The sequence below is a fragment of the Taurulus bubalis genome (genome assembly GCF_910589615.1).
Source record: "Taurulus bubalis genome assembly, chromosome: 1".
Taxonomy (NCBI): Eukaryota; Metazoa; Chordata; class Actinopteri; order Perciformes; family Cottidae; genus Taurulus; species Taurulus bubalis.
Genome location: NC_136589.1, coordinates 13,314,758 through 13,332,804, shown reverse-complemented (window position 1 = coordinate 13,332,804; position 18,047 = coordinate 13,314,758). Strand labels below are relative to the sequence as shown.

The following is an 18,047-nucleotide window of genomic DNA, read 5'->3' as shown; positions in this document are numbered from 1 at the left end:
CAGTGTTGATGAGGGTCTGCTTGTGATCCCTGTTCCTCTTTGCAGATGTAGGTTTCCTGTGTTTGACTTATGTCCACATGATTCATGAGGTGTTTTCTACAGGATGCATGTGTAGTTTGTATCTAATGCGCCATCAATCCCACAGTGACTTCCAGGTTTCTTTGTACAGTTGAAGTGAGTCAAACGGACCAGTGTGGATGCCACTTTTTAATAAGTGGGAATAAGAAAGTCAAAAGGTCACTGATTTTTAGAGGAATACCTTACATTTGCATAACAATTATTTGGCCCGTTTCTTTTTTTTTTTTTTTAAACATGCCTCCATGGTGAAAGAATAAAATGTCACTCTGACTGAAGTAGCTGGGGCCTTTTTAAGAATATCAAAACTATATCAAAACATCAGTTTAGAGACTCTCTCCCAACTCGAGCAGTATAATCTAATTTATCCTGTTGTACTGATATATTTACCAAACTCATGCAGTTAAGCTAAAATCTTAGTTATTAAGCTTGCACGGATGAGTAGCTGGAGACTTTTTGTAGAAGTGTTTTAAAAGGTAAGGTTTTAATGGAGATGCATGCGAGACCACAGATCTATTTGGCAAGATGTAAGTCTCAATAGGGACCTACAATAGGGATTCTACATCTGTCGGAGGTATCAATTCTTGAAATTAGTGCCTTTTTTTTCATCAACATTGAAACATATTTTTTGTTCTGTTTTGCAGGTGTATTTGACCTCAGAACTTCACAATGTGTTCAATTCCCGGGCTGCCAACTCCCGGGTCAGAAGTACCTGTTGTCATCACAAGGGTGAATTTAAACTCCAATTGTGGTCTTGTGGAATTATGGGTTAAGATGGATGATGGAAGGAAGCTTGTTTATGAGCAGATGAGGGAGAAAATTCAGATTCCGAAAAGACGGTTTCATGGATCAGAAGGAAAGCCAGAGGATCTCTGTCTGGTTTGCATAGGTGACACCTGGCACAGAGCTCGGATGGTATCGATTCAAGGTGAAACTTGCAATGTTTTTCTAATTGACCAGGGACATCCCCATATCACCACCAGGGAAGCTTTAGCATGGGGCCAGCGTGACTGTTTTCTCCTTCCTCCTGAAACTGAATCATGCATACTTGCAAATGTGCTCTCCCTTGAGAATAACTGGCCTGAAATACCAACAAAGTTTTTGCTGTCTCTGCCAGGAAAGAAGTTTAAGGGACTGGTTCAGCATGTGCTAATGCCAGACAGGACCATCCTTCTCAACATACCAATCGTTTCCATGCACATCTGTAACCTTGGGTTTGCAAAGAAGATGGCGGTAGATGAGTTTAAAAGTCTTGTGCAGAAATATCTTGAGGCCGAACACCCAACGCAGGAACAGGATGTTAATTGCCAACTTGAGAAGCATGACCAATACCTTTACCCAGAACTGTTAACTAATACTTTTGAACTTGTTAACGTGACAGAGGTAACTAATCCATGTAACATTTTTTGCAAACTCCAAGTTTTATCTAAGGCAGTGAAGATTTTATCAGAAAAGATACAGAAGCACTATGAAGAGAGCTCAACTTTAGGAGAAGGACAACCTTTGACCTGCGGGGCTCCATGTGCTGCTCGTGGGATAAACGGCAGATGGCATCGCTCACTACTAAAAGAAACGATAACTAGCGATGGTGCTGTTGAAGTCTTTCATGTGGATGAAGGAAAAATTGAATTTGTCCCAGTTGGAGACATCCGACCTCTGCATGGAAAATTTCTGAGAATGCCAGTGGTCACGTATCCCTGTTCTCTCGAAGGCGTAAAAGATAACTGCACAGGTTGGACTATAGGCCAAAATGATTACTTGAAATCGCTGCTCCTGAACAAAAAGCTTGTGGCAAAGTTTAACCACTACAATATACCTCAAAATGCCTATCATGTCATTCTCTATGCCGATGATGATGCATGCATAAACGATTGTTTTACAAAGAAGGCCGGACCTTTTTCATCAGAACAAGATACAATTGTCCAGAATGGACCCATTCCTTCATCATTTCTTGGTTCACTTGGAAACCAACTTTGCACAGATGTACAGAACAAAGCCACTGTAAATGATGATGGTTTACAAGAAGAAACGTTTCCATGCACAAAGAATCAAGCGGTTAATGGTAGGACCGATGGTTTAGACACTTCTGGAGCTGATGATGCTCATATCAAAGATAGTTCAGAGCATCCAGACCCTATGGTAACCATTAATGGGCATCTTTTGACAGGTTTCCCCTCTGAGGTGCAAAATGCTTGTGATGATGATATGTTGACTGTAGGAAGTAGTGTCAATGTAAAAGTATCATTGATTGAAAGTCAACAGAAATTCTGGTGTCAACCAACGGAAAACTGTGACTCTCTTAAACACCTGATGCAAGACCTGCAAAACCACTATGCATCCACCCACGCTCATCCACTTGTTGAGTCAATCTGTGTCGCCCGTAACCAAGACAATGACATGTGGTATAGAGCAAGGATCATGGCGAGTGACCACTCTCCTGTTGTAGATGTGAGATTTATAGACTATGGTCAAACTCAAACAGTCCCTCTGCGAGATGTGTACCCCATTGATCCAGCTTTCTTACCGCTGAGTTCGCAGGCTTTCCAGTGTTGCTTGTTCAATTGCAAGAATTCCACTCATCCCACTTCCATCACTCGGACTGATAACGCAGAGTTTCAGCAGTTTGTGGATGTAGCCCCTTCGTCAAACATTGGGTTGAAATGCACTGTGAAGGCTGTAACATCTGATAAAGAAGGCCTGATGCTTAATGTGGTCGATATTAAAACACCATCTGACGGTGTATGCAAGCTTCAGACTCAGGAATTTGCACAGGCTCAAGCACTCCTTCAAATTCTTCCACAGGTCCCATCCGATGTATACAATTGCTCCACATACAATATTGAGGTGGATGGAAAAGAAAATGTGTGGATAACCTATTCAGAGAGCGTTAATCTATTCTACTGCCAACTGGACCGGAATTTAAACTTATTTTACAAAGTAATGGGAAGTGTTAAACAACTAATCAGCCAGCCACAGTCCACAGATTGCCCACTTGAACTTGATAGTATTTGCTTCGCTAGGTTCACTGATAATCAGTGGCACAGAGGTCAAGTGGTAGAAATGTCTCCAAAAATGAAAGTGCACTTTGTGGACTCTGGCCATACCCTTTCAGTGAATGAATCTGATATTTGTCCCATTCCCACTGACGCAAGTGTGGCCAGGTCTGTTCCTGTGCAAGCTGTTCCACTTGGATTGTTTGAAGTCCCAACAGAAGTGCCACAAGAAGTCAACAAGTGGTTTGCAGACAGTGCTATTGGCCAAATGTTCACCATTTCAGTGGTAGCAAAAGGGGAAAAGGGGAAGCTCATTGTTGAACTGTTTGCTGGAGCTCTGAATTTAAATGTGAAAGTCAGAGAGATGATGTCAAAGATAACACAACAAGAGACAACTGGTCCCGTTCAGCAGACTGACCAGCAGCTCTCAAACAGCTCAGAACATGACGATGTGCCATATGAGAACTGTTTAACTCAAGAGCTCACGAATGTATCCGTATTAACAACGATGAGTTCTCAATCCATAACTAATGCCTCTGCTCAAGAGTTTGAACATGAAAAGACTTTGGATGAAAGAAGAACACCAACTTCAGATCTTATGGACAAAGAAATGGAAGATGACCAAGATGACTCAGAAATATCACAACTTTCCCTTCCTTCCTGTCCTGAGGGAAATGCAAACGTCTGCATATACAAGTGGCCAAAGATTTATCAAAACAGGGCCGAGGAGGTATACACATCCTGCATTGCTGGACCACATCACTGCTGGTGTCAGTACACCAACACTGAAGACCTGAACATAGTGTCAAGGCTTGCTCAGGAAGCAGGACAGACGCAACAGGACAAGATGTTCCCTGAGACTCTTGGTCCTGGCAGTCCATGCCTTGCTCAGTTCTCCAGTGACCAACAGTGGTATCGAGCTCAAGTAATTAGCAGAGTTGACGATGCCTTCCGTGTCTTGTTTATTGACTATGGAAACGAGTCTGACGTTGACGTCAAGAATGTGAGATCACTGTCTCAGAGTCTGCTGGAGAAGGCTCCTCAGGCCTTTTTGTGCTCGTTGAATGGATTTGATGAGTCCAAGGGGTCTTGGAATGACGAAGTTTACGATGACTTCTACAATCTTCTGGTTGATAAACCACTCAAACTGACAGTGTTCAACATGGACAACCATTCAAAGGCTGCAGTTCCTCAGTATGCAGTGGAAATTGAGTGTGAGGGAGCAATTGTTAATGCAGCCATGCTGAAATACTGGAAACCAGTTGCCGAAGAACTTATTCCGATAGACCCCCCTGAAAAAGAAACTTTCCTCCAAGATATTCAAACTGAGTCCAACATGACACAGACAAATGTTTGCAAAGTAAATGGGAATGCTTGTATGTACAGGAAGCCAAACTTCTCAAAAAACAAAAAAGAGGAGGTATATGCTTCTTGTATTGTGCAACCCCATTACTTCTGGTGTCAGTATGACAACCGAGAGGAGCTCAGCAAAGTATCAGAGCTTGCTCAGGAAGAAGGAAAGATGCAACAGAACAAGATGTTCCCCGAGACTCTTGGTCCTGGCAGTCCATGCCTTGCTCTGTTTTCCAGTGACCAACAGTGGTATAGAGCTCAAGTAATACGCAGAATTGACGATGCATTCTGTGTCTTGTTTATCGACTATGGAAACGAATCTGACGTTGACATCAAGAATGTGAGATCATTGTCTCAGAGTCTGATGGAGAAGTCTCCTCAGGCTTTTTTGTGCTCTTTGAAAGGATTTGATGAGTCCAAGGGGTCTTGGAATGACGAAGTTTACGATGACTTCTACAATCTTCTGGTTGATAAACCACTCAAACTGACAGTGTTCAACATGGACGACCATTCAAAGGCTGCAGTTCCTCAGTATGCAGTGGAAATTGAGTGCGAGGGAAACATTGTTAATGCAGCAATGCAGAAATACTGGAAAACAGTTGCAGAAGGATGTGTTTCGATAGAACACCCTGAGGAAATTGTCCGCCAAGATATTCAAACTGAGTCCAGCATGACTCCTCTCAATGTTTCCAATGGAAATGCTTGTATGTACAAGAAACCACACTTTTCCAAAAACAAAAAAGAGGAGGTATATGCTTCTTGCATAGTGCATCCCCATTACTTCTGGTGTCAGTACGACAACCCGGAGGAGCTCAGCAAAGTATCAGAGCTTGCTCAGGAAGAAGGAAAGATGCAACAGGACAAGATGTTCCCAGAGACTCTTGGTCCTGGCAGTCCATGCCTTGCTCTGTTTTCCAGTGACCAACAGTGGTATAGAGCTCAAGTAATACGCAGAATTGACGATGCATTCTGTGTCTTGTTTATCGACTATGGAAACGAGTCTGATGTTGACGTCAAGAATGTGAGATCATTGTCTCAGAGTCTGATGGAGGAGGCTCCTCAGGCCTTTTTGTGCTCTTTGAAAGGATTTGATGAGACCAAGGGGTCCTGGAATGACGAAGTTTACGGTGACTTCGACAATCTTCTGGTTGATAAACCACTCAAACTGACAGTGTTCAACATGGACGACCATTCCGCGGCTGCAGTTCCTCAATATGCAGTGGAAATTGAGTGTGAGGGAGCGGTGGTAAATACACTGATGGCGAAATACTGGAAAGGACTGGACACAGACCATGCCTTGGAAGAACATTTGGGATCAGGTTAGTAGACTAGACTTGTTGTGCCTTTTCAACCATAGAAATGTTGTTGCTAATTGGATATCCTATGTTTAAAAATAATATCATTCACTGTTATTTAATGCATCATCTTTAGTGACCCAGAATTTTGGGGTTTAAAGTCGTTGAAAGAATGGTCGGACTTGTATTTTTCATCCAAGTCGAGATGAATTATTGATATTTGGACAAAAGCAAATTGATTGTTCTCAATATGTGATCTTATCTTTGTTTATGTTTTCAGCTCTGGACCAAGATGAATGCCCATGGGGAAACCCAGTTGTGACGGAACAGCCTTGACTTTTGTGAACTGAAAGTTCATAATATTTGTCTCGTTAGAAAAGACATTTTACTATATGAAATTAAGCTTGTCATGTGGTTAATTTGTCAATAAACAAGTGCTTGTATGAGTATATAAATGAGTGATCTAAAAATAAATGGATTATACACATTTGAACAAGCTGGGTTAGTGCTGCAAATATTTTCAAAAGACCAGGGATTGACGTACTTCAGCTCTTCAGCATTAACTTGATTGAGTTTTAAAGTGTGTGTATATAATGAAAGATCTACCTAGGGTATCAGTTTTACCCTAAGTTTTTAGTCACAAATACTGATCATCTCATTTACACAGGCCTAAGAAACAAAGTTGTCATTGAGCTACACAAAGCTGAGATGTATTACTTCTCAAAACCTATTGAAGAGGCTAAGGGCTGTAATTCCAAATTGTGGAAGTACACCCAACTGCTTGTCCAATAACACACCTTGTGAACCTGTCCATTAAAACAAGAACTTTCCCTGAGACCTGGAAAACTGCTGTTTTCAGTCCAATCTTTAAATGGTGGGCAAGACCTGACATGCATTTACAGACCCATTGCCATCCTTCCAGTTGTCTCCAAGATACTGGAAACAATTGTAGCATAGCAACTATTAATACATCTAGAGAAAAATCAGTTATTGTGTTTATCAACGACAATTTGGATTCAGACCCAAACACTCTACTGAGATTGCAAACTCCCATCTAATTGAACATATAAAAGATCTTTTGGATAAAGGCCATTATGTGGAAGCAGTTTTCTTAGACTTAAAAAAAAAGCTTCTGATACTGTTAACCAGTGTGTTGATATCCACAATTCCAATGTTCTGATCTTTCCTCACAATGGTTTGTCTCGTACCTCTAGCAAAGCCGCTGATCATCTTACTGACTCCTTACATGCTGTATCACAATGGTCCTCTCATTTAACACTGAATGTAAAAACATTGTATTTTAATAAGGAAACCACATGAAAATGCAAGATTTATGTTAAAAAATAAAGAATGAGGTTATCAGTGAGGCTGACAATGTTAAGTACTTAGGAATGATCTTAGACTCACATCTAAATACGTAATATCAGCAAAAAAGTTAAATCAAATCTCAAGTGCTTTAGATTCATTAGACGGTATCTGCCATTCAGTACAGCCAGCTTTATATGCATGCCATGATATTCTCCCACCTATCGCACTGCATCACTACATGGTCACAAGCCTCTCAAACAACCATCAAATGCCTACATGCTTCTTCCCTCCTGAATGAATTTACGTATTTACGACATATTCTCTTTTTTATTCTATTTGATCACATTTTATCCTATTAAAAAATGTTTAAAAAACCTCCTGTGGACAGGTGTTGGAAATTAGCATTTCGCTATATACATTCAACACAGTGCATCTGGTTTTTTTGTGTGCATAGATGTATGCTATGAATTATAATGCCACTGTGATGTCCACATCAAATAAATAAAGTCTAAGTCAAGTTTATAATACTGGACCCTAAATCTGCAGTCCCCAGCCCAAAGAGACAAAAGATACTACAAAGAGTCGTTCTTAAAATATATATATATATGTATATATTTAAACAAAAAAAAATATATATATATACAAAAAATATAATAAAATAAAATGTGATCAAATATATATATATATATATTGTATACACATATAGATACATATCTATATATACACACATACATATTTATGTGTGTATGTGTGTATATACTGTATATAGCTGTGTATCTATATATGTGTATATAATATATATGTATATATATATATATATATCTATATATATATAGATACACATCTATATATATATACATACACATATATATATATATATATATATATATGTATCTATATATGTGTATACAAAATATATATATATATATATATATATATATATATATATATATATATATATATATATATATATGTGTGTGTGTGTATATCGCAAAGGGACAAATAATGAAATCAATATAAATATAGCGATGGCTCACTACAACGGCACAAAAATGATCCCTTATATTCAGCCCTAAGAAACATTTTGTGTATTCAGTGTGTTATGTATACTTCATTAAAATAGACCTACCCTGGTGTCATCCCCTGTCTGCAGCAGGTGGCAGCATTTCCTGTTTACAGGCTCCGGTTGGTCTTCCGTGTTTTGTAGCTGTTGCGAGGCAACTGCGTTACCGGGATGACCGAGTTGCACCAAGCAGCTGCAGCCGGAGACCTCGGTCGAGTTCAGGAGATTCTCGGGCAAAATGAATGCAATCCCAACCAGAGGGATATTGACTGGAGCTGCAAGACGCCTCTGCACTGGGCAGCTGCTCAAGGTATCAGCAGATCGGTGGGAATATACCGTGTAGCTGATGCACCTGCGGGTCAAATATCCGAGTTTCACACTTTAACTGCTGCTTTGTGGACTGATAACGGGGGAGTGGGTGTGCAAGATGCTCTTAAAGTGGACAGTCTCATGTGTCCCTCTTTTCTTCCTTTCTCCGTCATTGTGCTGTGCACTTAAGCTACGAGGACGCCACATTTAAAAGCCATCCATTATACATTTGATTTTTAATTAAGCAAATTATATATCAATATATTTTTGTTGGGGGTCGATGTACTTTTCAAATGATCAGAATTGATTATATATATAGTTTACTCCTGTGTCTTTAGGAAACTTTTTGTAACAGTAAAATAATTTATGCTGGGTGAGACCAGACCTGTCAATTAAATTGACTTAAAATGTAATGTGAATGCTGTTGGATTTCCCTCAGTTTGTGTATTTTGTGATTTTATATTTGCTTCTATTTATAATAATCGTAATAGGCGTAATAGTCAATCTATTGTGGTGTTTTTCTTTCTAATAAATGTTACGTCATAATATGACGTAACGTTGATTGGTGTATTTATTATAGTAAATACACCAATCAACGTGGGCGTGATTTGCGTTTTGGATTGATAAGTGTAAAGGCTTTCAACATGAACAATTATTTTCTTTAGCTATTATTTATGAAAATAAATCTCATATTTATTGTTAATTTTGTAATGTCAGAAAATCGTAAAATGTTCATCAAAGTCCAACATTTCATCCTCAAATGGCTTTACATGTAATTTGCAATGACATAAAACAAAGAAAAGGAGCAATTAGTCACATTGAAGAAACTTGAAACCGGGAATGTTTTTTTTTTCTTTCTTTCTTGTTAAATTGTTTATCAATTATCACATTTGATGACAAGAAAATGTATCTCGATCAACCAATCAGACCCTTCTGTTACTTTCGGATGGCCTTAATGTAAAGTCCCCCTTTTTGTTGCATTACAATTTATAGTTTTCCTCTTATTTTTACCACAATAAACCACTTTTTTAAAATTTATTTTAAAACATCAGTTCTTAAAATCCCTGTGATGTCTTACAGGACATACAGAAACGGTCCGGATCCTCATTGAGCATGGAGCCAGGCCGTGTCTGAGGACAGAGCACGGCTGGACTCCTGCCCACAGCGCTGCAGAGTCCGGCCGGCTGTCTGTGCTGCGGCTGCTGCACTCGTTCCATGCCCCTATAGACCAGGAGGACTGCTGTGGAGACAAACCAGCACGGATAGCCGAAATATATGGCCACTGTGACTGCGTTCTATTCCTTAAACAGTACAAGAAGACGCCTATGTTTTCCAATTCTTTAATTCTTTGAATCCTACCTTCCCTGATTTTCTTATGCGTGTCATATTTACATTGATTGAATTACACCATTCTTTCTTTCAAACATACAGCCCAATAACGTCCTGTGATGACTTTAACAGTTAAATAAGTCAATTGCCCTGTTTTTGTATGTTGCAGAGCAGAAATTGAATGCCAGGCCTACCGCAAAGTGGCAGCTCAGAAAGGGATTTCAGTGGATGACACAGATGAGGAGTGGGCCGAACAAGGAAAGGAAAATGAAGACAAGGCGATCCCTAAGAGCAACATTCAGACGAAGGCTTAACTCACCTTTAGTCTACAAAGTGTGTACACAATTGACCTCCTTGTAGTCTTTCAGTTGACAGTGTTTCTGTGGCCTTTAAGGGCTTCCATACTAATTAATAACACGTAATATACAGCATTGCTTAAACCATATGAGCAATAATATGTAGTTTAATTTAAAGCAAAAAACTAAAAATCCAGGTTGGAAATATGTCCAGTTAAAAACACATATCTACCGATACTTGACAAACATTACAACATTGTACAGTGGACTTTAACTTGTATCACAGGTATTATATCAAAGTAAACAACAACAAAGTAGTCACACCAATAGAGATGATGTGGCTGCAAAACTTTTATCTGGTTTTATGTGTAAAAGGTGGTTTGTTTCCACATATTGGAGACGATTTTCACTTCAAAGTTGAGTCTAACTTTGTGGTGCTGTTAGTAGTCAATGCTGGTGCCTGGAGAGCAGAGGAGAAGGATGTGTATCATGAATCAATAGGCATTGTGGTATTTTACAGAGTGAACCGTTGTAGCACACTTACATATTTCTTTAGATGTTTCAGCAGTGCTTCACGGGTCTGTCAAAGTTGGATTAAAACATTATTAATGCTGATACCTTGTCTGTGGATTGTAACAACTCTCATTTAAGTGTGTTATAATGTGGATACACTCCCTGATTGTGGTGTAAAACTTATTCCCACATATTTGTCGATGTTTAAAAGATTTACCACAATTCACCTTTTTCACCTTATCACATATCATGGAGTGGATGTATCTTCAAAGGAAAAGTTTGGTATTTAGGGAAATATGCATGTTTGCTTGCTCAATGGGAATTAGATGAGAAGGCCGTTCAATTTGAAGCTGAAGCCAGCATTAGCCTAGCTTAGCATGAAGACCATCAGTGATTCGGTGCATGCCCAGAGGTAGGACTGAACAATAGATCAAATGTATTTGATGACTTGTGAATGCCTTTCTGGACTCTCATCGCATTTTTTAGATCAGTAAAAGGACTGATTTATATATTAAAAATATGTTCTGCTGGCCTCCTACCAAAGTAACACAGTACAGTATACCAAAGCTTATCCAGAAATGCAATACACATGATTTAGGTTGTCGCTTTCTTTGAAGAAGTAAAACTGCCTTACCAGTTTGTCCGCCAGGCATGTGGTTAACAAAATGAACAAACCCTGCAAAGGAAACGCCAAGAGGTTACTGAGCAAGACATACTTTTCCTGGTCCTGATGTTTACTTGAAGACCATACTGACCATACCTGGAATGTGTTCAGCAGGTTAAAAGCGTAGTGAACTACGACGACGATGGGACCAGACGTCAGGTCAAGAAGCATTACAGCAAACCCAAAAAACCAAGTCACACCAAAGATTGGAGTCAAAAGAATAACTGTCCTCATGACAGTTACGGTAGCCTTTTTTTCGTTTTCATTATATTTGACTGGATTCGTAGGGTGATTCAAAATCTTAATGACCACCACCACCATGGAGAACACGTTGAAGAGGACGATTACACCGACAGGTATCACGAATGTATGGATGGACCCTTTCATAAGGCCAGCATAACACAGCCAACAGGTGTCCTTGGAGTAGTATTCGCCTTCAGCACCGTTATTATAGGAAAGTAACGTGATAACGGCAATCAGCAAAGGACACACATAGCCCAGGACTAATGAGAACCTCAGGTATGTTTTCTTGCCCATCCTATGCAACGGAAAGATTGCATGATGAAGCAGCATGCTGCTCTGACACAACATCCAGAAGAACATGGACAGGTAACAGAAATGCTTCAACACCACGAAGATCTTACACCACATTTCTTTGTTCTTATCATTTAGCTTAAAAGATGCCAAAAAACAGCAATCCGCAACGAGCAAACACAGACAAATGTGTATGTTGGCAGTATGGCGGAGATATAGAGTATCTGTCTTAACTACAGCGCTCCAGACGATCAGTTCTATCACGAGGGTGAGAATGAGTGATATGACTGACACAGACAGTCCGAATAAGGTCACCTCAGTGAGCCCTCTGATGTTCACTTGGTACCTTGACATTAGAACGGCAAATGAGGACAAATGTCTGCAAATGCAAAGTCCCTCATCGGAAGCGCCCATCCACTCACATCCTTCAGTTGACCAACTCCTGGTGTCGTTGTCCCACGCGACACACTTCATGTCAACGTTGCGAGGCCTCGGCCGGATCAATGAGAAGTTGATTTTAACCTGAACTGGACCCAATTGCTTCCTTTCGGTAGTAACTGACACAACGATGCTGTTCGGCTTGTATGTCTCATCTTTGTTGGGCAAATAGTTTTCCAGTTCTTTAAACCCAGCTGTCTTTACACTGCCGGGGTCTGAACTAACAAGTACGATGTTGGTATTGAACACCGTGCTCTGACATTTTGACCTCTGGGGGCAATCGGATGCGGCTAGCTCTATGTTCTTTTTTTTAGGGATATGTGTTACATTAGTCATCTGAATCAATTGCTCAAGGGAATCCAGATAGGTCTCAGCCAATGAACTGTTGCCTTCGTCCGCCGTGGTTGTCCATGATTCGTTGAGAGACTTCTCCAGCATATTGCTAGATGACTCCAGAAAGTCCTGAAAACAAAGTAGCTTGTGTTAATTGGTGTTGTTGTACATGTCTGTTCAACGTTAGAAAAAGCCCTGTCACCTGGTTGCTTATAAAAAAGAATGAGCAGGGCTACATGGCAGATATGTGTATTTGACTGTGTTCATATTGAATATTGCTCTGAATTGGTGGTTTGGCGATACCTTTGATTGGTGGTAAAAGCAAGTGAGCTTTCATATTAAATACTTGTTTTTTATCAGCTACTTTGTCAGAAACACAACACAAGAGCAACAGAGGAAAACTGTTCTTACAGTATTCTAACAAAGAAGTCTTTCAATAATCTGCCTTTTCCCAGAGGAGGAGGTAAATGTCAACCCCAAAAATCAACCACATTCTTTGGAAATGCAAACAAAGTTTTTGTAAGATGAAATTCAACAAACGCAGGATTAGAAAAGGCTTTTTTTCATTTTGCTTTGTTATTAAAGACGTGCAGCTTGTCATCTAACAGCTTGATTAAGAATGAGTGAACTTGAACAAAAAGATGGAGAAAAAATACAGCTGATTGGTGAATAATTTTCCTGTGGCTTCTTTACAATTAAATCACCACTAAAGCAGGACATAATTGTAGCCATAAATAACACAAAAAAACAGGGTTATGTCATGACATTTTTAATGCTGAGAACTTTAAATGAACAATTTAAGTAACTCTCTTTTGCCTCTTTTCCTCTATATCGGAAACCCAATAATAACGTTTAATAAAGATTGTTGTTATACTTACATCCGCTGTGGATTCAGTATTTATGCTGTTTATCTTCTGACTCAATTTGAAGAGTACTTGAACAGTTGCACCCATGTCAGCGAAAGTGTTGATAGTCGCGACATTATTCGTGACATTCTCGAGGAGGGAAAATACTTTTGCAGCATTTTCATCGACATGGGAACCTCTGGTTCCCATGTCGCCTGTGTAGGGCTGAAATTATGAATCTATTATTCAACCAATGTAAAATGAATCATCAACAAACATTCAATGGTTTTTAGCTCCTCAAATGTAATATTAGCAAACTTCTGTGAAGGTAAACTGGATCTTTGGATGTGGACAAAACAAGCAATTGTGATGGGCAGCGGTCCCCACATTATGTACACAAACAATAAATGGATTAATCTGAAAAAGAAAAAAAAGAATCAGCAGATTATTTGCTCGTGAAAATAATAATTTGTTGAAGCTTTACCTTTGTTTGCATTTCCTTTTTCTTTGTCCAGCCGCGTTCGTGCATTTCAGCACTGCAGTGCTTCCAGCTTTGGTATCTTCCCATTCACCCTCAGTTGCACAGAATTGATTTGTTTCTGTTTTGAAGAAGACATGTTAAGGATTACTTTATCATTTATTACACATTGTTAACCAAAACAACACATATTTGCAAAAAGTCAACTTTAGGAGGACAACATTTATCTGAAATGATGTTGGAGCGCTGTTGAAAGTGCTGCAAAAAGCTGGAAAGTCAAACTTTAATATGAAATATTTGATCACAGATCACTTTTTTGGTCCCAATGGCAAAATTTGAATATATTGGAATAATGATGCGTTGTTTTTTTGACTATTTTACTGAAACATATCATATATGACGTTGATAAGAGCTGAAACATTTCTCTCTTCCTTGCACCTGTTCTTAAAAGTGCACGTCACTCGGGGTTTACCAAGGGTTTCGTTACAGCAACAATTACATCACTTGCATGAACGTCATCAGGTCGTTGAAAAGGACCTGCAAGGATCACAAATACATGTCATGTCTTCTGAGTTTGCACAAGGATTTATTGAAACAAATGGTCAAAGAAAATGAACACAATAAAATGTACTCACCAGCAAAGAGGTTAAGGCCAGTCCATGTCACAATATACACGTCCTTGTTGCTCTCCAGCTCACATTGTACTCTTACTTTCAGGATATTGGTACCGTTTCCGCAGCGTGGAAATGCCGGTGCGATGGTGATGTCAATTGTTGGCAGGAGCGCGATGTCCATTACAGCGCTGGCTTTATGAGTTATGTTGATTAAGCTTGACTTTTGTTTAAACATGCATGTGTACTCTCCTAAGAAGAAGAAAAAGGGATCAGACAAACACACTTTGTGATCAGGTGAACTTAAATGTAAATTGTTTTACAGCATCAGATACTGAGCAAAATTATCATAGTGTTTCTGTAAATCCCCCAAATCCTCTTTTTGCTCTGTTTTGGTCTCCACCAACTCCTGAGGTAAATATCTGGCTCATTATCTACGGAGTGCTGTTCACCTGCTAGTCGCTGACTTGTGAAAGTAGTAATAACACAATGAAAAAATACTCATTCAAGTATTGTTAGCAAGTAGCATAATGCATGGTCACACCTTTTTCAATTTTTGCATCTCACAACTGCATTTTATTTCTTAAACTGCACTGCAACTTTTATTCTATTTTTAGCTTTTTGACTGTTTTTTGACTGTTTTAATTAATGTTCTTAATGGTTTTTAAATCTTGTTTTCTTCTGAATTATGTTTTGATGCTTTTAATGGTTTCATGTGAAGCACTTGAATCACCTTGTTGTTGAAATGTGCTATACAAATAACTTTGCCTTGCCTTATTTATATATTATATTATCATTATTTCTGGTGCAATAACATGTCAGCAGTATTTAATGCTGGTCCAGGTGGAGCTAATACTTCATAGTCTGATTGATAGTGTAATCTATGACAATGCGTCATCATTTATTTGCTGATCATATGTTTGTATTTAAAATCAAACGCATTGCACTTCTGTAACATTGTTGAACTAATAATGCAGCAGACCAAAATATATCGTCTTTTTCATTCCACATATTCTTCTTCATTGTCGTAGGGGCCTATAATACCAACAATGCAACTAAACTGCTGACTATGGTCTATCTATGGTTTGGTCTTGTTAACGTTACACAGGTCTGTTCAGCTTACTGTTTTCTAACTTCACACTAAGAGATCTTTTTTTTTCCCTTTTCAAACTTGTAGTCTTCAGCCTCAAACAACGCTGATAGTGAATAAAGCTGTAAGATATATCTAGTGGAGAAAAAAGTACATGTCCTTCCAAAATGTAGTGGAGTTGAAACATAAAGTGTCTGTTGCAGAGAACTGAAATAGCAGTTGCTTATCAAACGGGTGAATACAAAGGGGTTAGTTACATCTGAATAAATCATTTTCTGTAAAAAGCTTTTATGTAGAATATAACGTTCATTATTTTTGCTTTGTACCAATATTAATTCAATTTATATTGAAGAACTTGACAGTAATCAGTGTTGAGTTTTGTTGTGAGGTTTACCATATATTTAGCAGGCTTATGTTTTTAGGACTTTTTAGCTTTATTGCCCAGTTTGAAACGTTTGTTATAAAAGTTCTCAAATGTAATGCGTTACATTCGTTTGATGAAGTAATCAAAATACATGATTTATTTCTATTTTAACCAAGTTTAGCCAATTGCATTTCAAAAGCAACCTTCAAAACACTGAGTACAACTACTTCAAAATCATGCTCAAGTATTGATGTATTGAGGGAATTCCCACCTCTGATTACTCATTGACATAGTCACTGTAAGTCAGCTGGCAGGCCGAACATGTCAAACATACTTTGAGTGGCTGAAACAAATATACCTGCCCAGAGCTCTGATATGTTTCTCAGTGTCACTCTGGTCTCCAATGGTGCTGTTGTCACCTCGGACTGTGCGCCAGTAAATATCTCAAATAATGTGCCTTCTCTCCCCAGCTGCCACACCGGCAGGGTTTTCAGGTCCTCCTGTGATATGCACCTGAGTTTGAGCTTGTCGTAGTAACACACCGGACTGTTGGGCAGCATAATTAAACGGACAGCACCTGCAGGGGAAATAAGAGTTAATAGAATCAGAAACAGAATCCAAGGATGAGCTACATCCAGAAGGTGGGAAGTGCGTCTCTCCGAGTGCCTTTCTAGTTAATTCATGAATTCAATCCAGGTTTAGAATGAACCCGAACAGGTGCATCCCACCCACCGTTAGATATAATTACCTGTCGTCTCTAAATCCAGTGATGCTGACATAGTGCTGCTCAGGCGTTCTGTCTTTTCCCTCTACTCTTGTTGTTTGACGTTGTGAGTAAAGGAAATTTCAAAATCTGCGATGACGCTTCCAACCCTTTAGTGAAGACAAAGTACAGACCTCAGTCACGTATTGAAAAACAGAAAGAAATTGCAGAAATTATTTTATTTGGAAAAAAAGAGGAAGTACCTATATTTGCTAATTGTTACAAAATCAAATCCGGGCAAAGTGCTGTACACTGTTTTCATCTGCAAGGCAACAACTTATTCACACATCAGTATGCTATTTACAGATGACCATACCTTAATTATATACATTATTCCTAATCTGATAAAGTTATTTAATTAAGTGATGTGCTTTTTATTCATAAGTCATTACCTCGTGTAACAATTTGTTATTACACTGCTTGAATTTCTCAGAGGCTTCTTCTTTCAGACAATTGTAATGATCCGGTCCACTTAAAGCAATGGATCCACTGACAATCACTGTAAAGAAGAAAAAAAAGATGCATGCTTGATATACAATAAATATACACACACATATGCACATGCACACACAGTAGAATATTACCAAAACCTGTGTCATTTGAAACACACATCCGAGTAGAATTGTTGGGGAAGGTGCATTTCTTGTCACCGCAACATTCCCCACTAGATTCCTTACAAACTCTGTCGCTCCATCTGAAGTCTGACAGGCATCTGCATTCGGTGCCGGCCGGCACGCTCTGACAGACTGATTGGGGGAAAGCGCATTATAGTTTAACATTTGTTTTTGTTTCTTCAAATTAAATATAGAATATGTAGTATTTTTTTATGAAATAGAAACATGTTTTACTTGTTGTTATTTTAAGATCATCAACTTTCAGGTTGGTGCTGCTCACAAAAGTCACGTTCAAAGTTATGTTTGCGATTGCACTTTCCTCTACTATCATTTTGAAATAATACATTTGTGTTGAATTGTCTGAAACATGCAAAACAGACAGACATTAACCAAAATGCATCATATCTGTTTATTAAGAACAATGTAATGCCACAATAAAAAGCGAATTAGGAATCTCAACATTCTTCTTTTTTCTTTTTTTAATTTAATTTAATAAAATGTAATGTTGCAATTTTCTATGTTAAGATCTATTGTGTAATCTTATGATACTGATTTACCTGACAGATGTTTAGTCCCAGGACACAAAGAACAAATAAGGTCCACATCCTGTTCCTGCAAATAGTCAATAACAGAAGAAGTCCTTTGCATTGGCCCTTTATCAACAGATTACCGTAATAGGACTACTGTCCTGTTTTTTTTTTTGTTTTTTTTTACATAAACACCGATCAATTGAATCTCTATCCCCTGTTCTCTCTCATGATGTGTAACTCTCCAAAATC

At 38.8% G+C, this 18,047-nt stretch overlaps 3 protein-coding genes across 3 annotated transcripts; 2 read left to right on the top strand and 1 right to left on the bottom strand.

The window, feature by feature from the left end:
* Positions 1-744: 744 nt before the first annotated feature.
* tdrd6b (tudor domain containing 6b) lies at positions 745-6,052 on the top strand (the record flags this gene model as incomplete). The annotated part of the gene is made up of 3 exons (XM_079221376.1): positions 745-1,948; positions 2,243-5,740; positions 5,997-6,052. The coding sequence occupies 3 exons, from the start codon at positions 745-747 to the stop codon at positions 6,050-6,052; spliced, it is 4,758 nt and encodes a 1,585-aa protein (XP_079077502.1).
* Positions 6,053-8,258: 2,206 nt separating this feature from the next.
* ankrd66 (ankyrin repeat domain 66) lies at positions 8,259-10,039 on the top strand (the record flags this gene model as incomplete). The annotated part of the gene is made up of 3 exons (XM_079221260.1): positions 8,259-8,397; positions 9,477-9,705; positions 9,895-10,039. The coding sequence occupies 3 exons, from the start codon at positions 8,259-8,261 to the stop codon at positions 10,037-10,039; spliced, it is 513 nt and encodes a 170-aa protein (XP_079077386.1).
* A 1,063-nt stretch (positions 10,040-11,102) lies between these two features.
* On the bottom strand, positions 11,103-16,670 carry adgrf3a (adhesion G protein-coupled receptor F3a; the record flags this gene model as incomplete). The annotated part of the gene is made up of 5 exons (XM_079221146.1): positions 11,103-11,210; positions 11,295-12,632; positions 14,538-14,689; positions 16,250-16,468; positions 16,640-16,670. 5 exons carry the CDS (start codon positions 16,668-16,670, stop codon positions 11,103-11,105), a joined length of 1,848 nt encoding a protein of 615 aa, XP_079077272.1.
* Positions 16,671-18,047: the final 1,377 nt, after the last annotated feature.